Source organism: Marmota marmota, unplaced genomic scaffold, assembly GCF_001458135.2.
Source record: "Marmota marmota marmota unplaced genomic scaffold, marMar, whole genome shotgun sequence".
Classification (NCBI taxonomy): domain Eukaryota; kingdom Metazoa; phylum Chordata; class Mammalia; order Rodentia; family Sciuridae; genus Marmota; species Marmota marmota.
Genome location: NW_026013691.1, coordinates 1 through 2,540, shown reverse-complemented (window position 1 = coordinate 2,540; position 2,540 = coordinate 1). Strand labels below are relative to the sequence as shown.

The 2,540-nt window shown below is 45.6% G+C and overlaps 1 protein-coding gene across 1 annotated transcript; it reads right to left on the bottom strand.

Moving 5' to 3' along the window:
- Positions 1–136: 136 nt before the first annotated feature.
- LOC107135074 (cytochrome P450 4A22-like) lies at positions 137–2,145 on the bottom strand. Its single transcript, XM_015477028.2, has 3 exons — positions 1,955–2,145; positions 1,265–1,309; positions 137–775 (listed from the first exon to the last, which is right to left on the bottom strand). The coding sequence occupies exons 1-3, from the start codon at positions 1,977–1,979 to the stop codon at positions 381–383; spliced, it is 465 nt and encodes a 154-aa protein (XP_015332514.1). The 5' UTR covers positions 1,980–2,145; the 3' UTR covers positions 137–380.
- Positions 2,146–2,540: the final 395 nt, after the last annotated feature.

The window sequence follows — 2,540 nt, the reverse complement described above, 5'->3', positions numbered from 1 at the left end:
TATAGGAAGGGGATAGGAAAGGCAACAAAATACAACAGACACTAGTATGGCAGTATGTATAAACGTGGATGTGTAACCAATGTGAATCTGCAATCTGTATACGTGGTAAAAATGGGAGTTCATAACCCTCTTGAATCAAATGTATGAAATATGATATGTCAAGAGCATTGTAATGTTTTGAACAACCAATAAAAAAAGAAAAGTTGCTGAGCACTGTCAGATCATTCATCTGAGTTCAGATGGATGTGATGGAGGGGCAGGTTCACTGTGAGATGTGGACCTGGTGTCCATATCAATACATGGGTCACTCAAGTCCACATGGAAGCCCTCAACTCCACCCTGAGAGAATCCTACCCCAGGATCGGCAGTGCTAAGCTGGATCAACTCCTCCTGCAGTTCACTGTGCTGAAAACTTGGAAGTATGAAGAGGAGTCTATATCCACCATGATGCTGTCTGCCTTGGACCATAAGGAAGTGACTATATCCTGCTTTCGGGTCCACTCTGCTCCTTCAACTTTTGAAGAACTGACTCTCACAGTAATGGCCTGAGATTGTTGTTCCATGTGACTGTTTTTGATGGCTGTTAGGCTGTGGAATCTGAGTGTGGGCCTTGAGTGAGTGAATGGGAATGAAAGAGAGAGACTCACCAGCATCACTCTGACAGAGTCAGCTGTGATTCCCACGTAGGGCTTCAGGATGTCATAGTGGAAGGCTGGGGTCAACATCCGGCGGTGCTGGAACCATGTCTCCCCATTCAACAGGAGCAAACCGTACCCTGGGTCATATATGGTTGTGTGCATCAGTCAGTGGGCAATGAGAGATGGAGAGTGGGGACAATTTAAGATAGACAAATAGTGGAACTCTTGGGGGAGAGAACCCAGAGGGCAGAATTTCTTTGGACAAAGACAGTAATGACTGGAACTTTTTGGGAATATGAATTTCCCAGTTGGGCTGGTGTATCTGATGTGATTATGACAGCTGCAAAGAAGAAGCAGAAAGGATTTGTGGGCAGGAAAAAGAGGTACCCAAGTCCATGTCAGGCTGAGACTGTTTGGAGGTATCTAGAAGGAGACATGGAAGGAGTGAGCCTCAGGAGGACTCACAAGAGCTTGCAGAAGGGATGGGGTTCTGGATAGATTAAAAGAAATGAAGCTTCATTTAGGGACAATCACAGTAGTGGCTCATCAACTCTTGTCCTCTGTGAATCAGAGAGAGAGATTTTGCCAACCTTAATTTCAGAGTGCCCACTCTTAGATGTACATACCAATCCAGGGAGCCACAAGTCTGTATATACTCTGAGCTTTTGGATCTGAAAATTAAGTAATGGGATTAGTTACAAACAGCAAACAAATAATACAGACCCAGGGCAATTGCGATTGAGGCCATGGGCTGTCATAAGTGACTGATGACTATCAATTGGCATTTTGTCCCATGTCACCTCCCACTGCCTCCCATCCCATTCTCTCTCTGTTGAGACAGTAAAATGGCTCAGGAAGACAGGCTCCTTGGACCAGCACGACTACAATAAGAAGCTGTTCTCAATGCCACAGAATATGATTGAGCCTTGGGGTGTTTTAACAATGAGTGATGGCTTAGAGAGCTTATTATTTAAACGGGGGAAATTGGAGGTTTCAAACCAAGGTCACTTGGATATGAAGTTTGATTCTCAGATACAGTCAATATACCTAACAAATCACCTCAATAGATACAACTCATATACCTCACTGATTATCTCAATTTGTTTTGGAAAAAGACAAAAAAATAGTGCCACAAGCTATTTTAATGTCCACTATGAAGTAAGTACTATTGCCCATGTAGTAGGTGTATCCAGGGAAAGCAGTAGGTAGATTATTCACATCGACTTATGAATTCCCAATTTGCCTGGACTTTCAGAGACCCAGATATGATTTCAAAAGAGAAAAACTGAACCTGCTGAGAGGGGGTTCACTCTCACCTGATCTCCCCAGAATCGCCTTCATGTATTCAGGATCATAGAGGAGGACGCGCACTTTGCTGCCCCACAGCCATTGTGGGAAGGCGCACGGGAACTCGTTAACCCACTTCAGAATGTATTGTAGCTCCTGGTCCTTTGGGATCTGATATTAGGGGAAAGACAATGTTTTAAAAATCATCTTTTATTTCTGGCTTAGGGACTGTAGTGAAGGGCAGCATAACCATCAGGACGTATTTCTGGATCTTTCAGCAGAACTCAGGGTTTTGGAGCTGTTTCTGCTGACCTATGTGTGCTACCCTAAGCTGGATCCTGTGGCCCTGGAGAGTAGAGCTGTGTGCCTCAGCAGAGCTGTGGGGGTCAGAGCCTCAGCTGTCTGTGTGGACATCCTCCACCTCCTCTTGAGTGTGTTCAGAGCACAATTCCTAGCAGAGCTTCTCTCCCTGCTGCCCTTTATCATGCTCTGTGTGCTCCCTCAGGGCTGGAAGTGCAGGAAGTTGACCCCCTCCCTCCACTGCCCTCAGGCTCTTCCTTTCTCTTCTTCCTCTGACTCTACACAAGGTGCCAGGCTCTGCTCTGGGCACTGAGG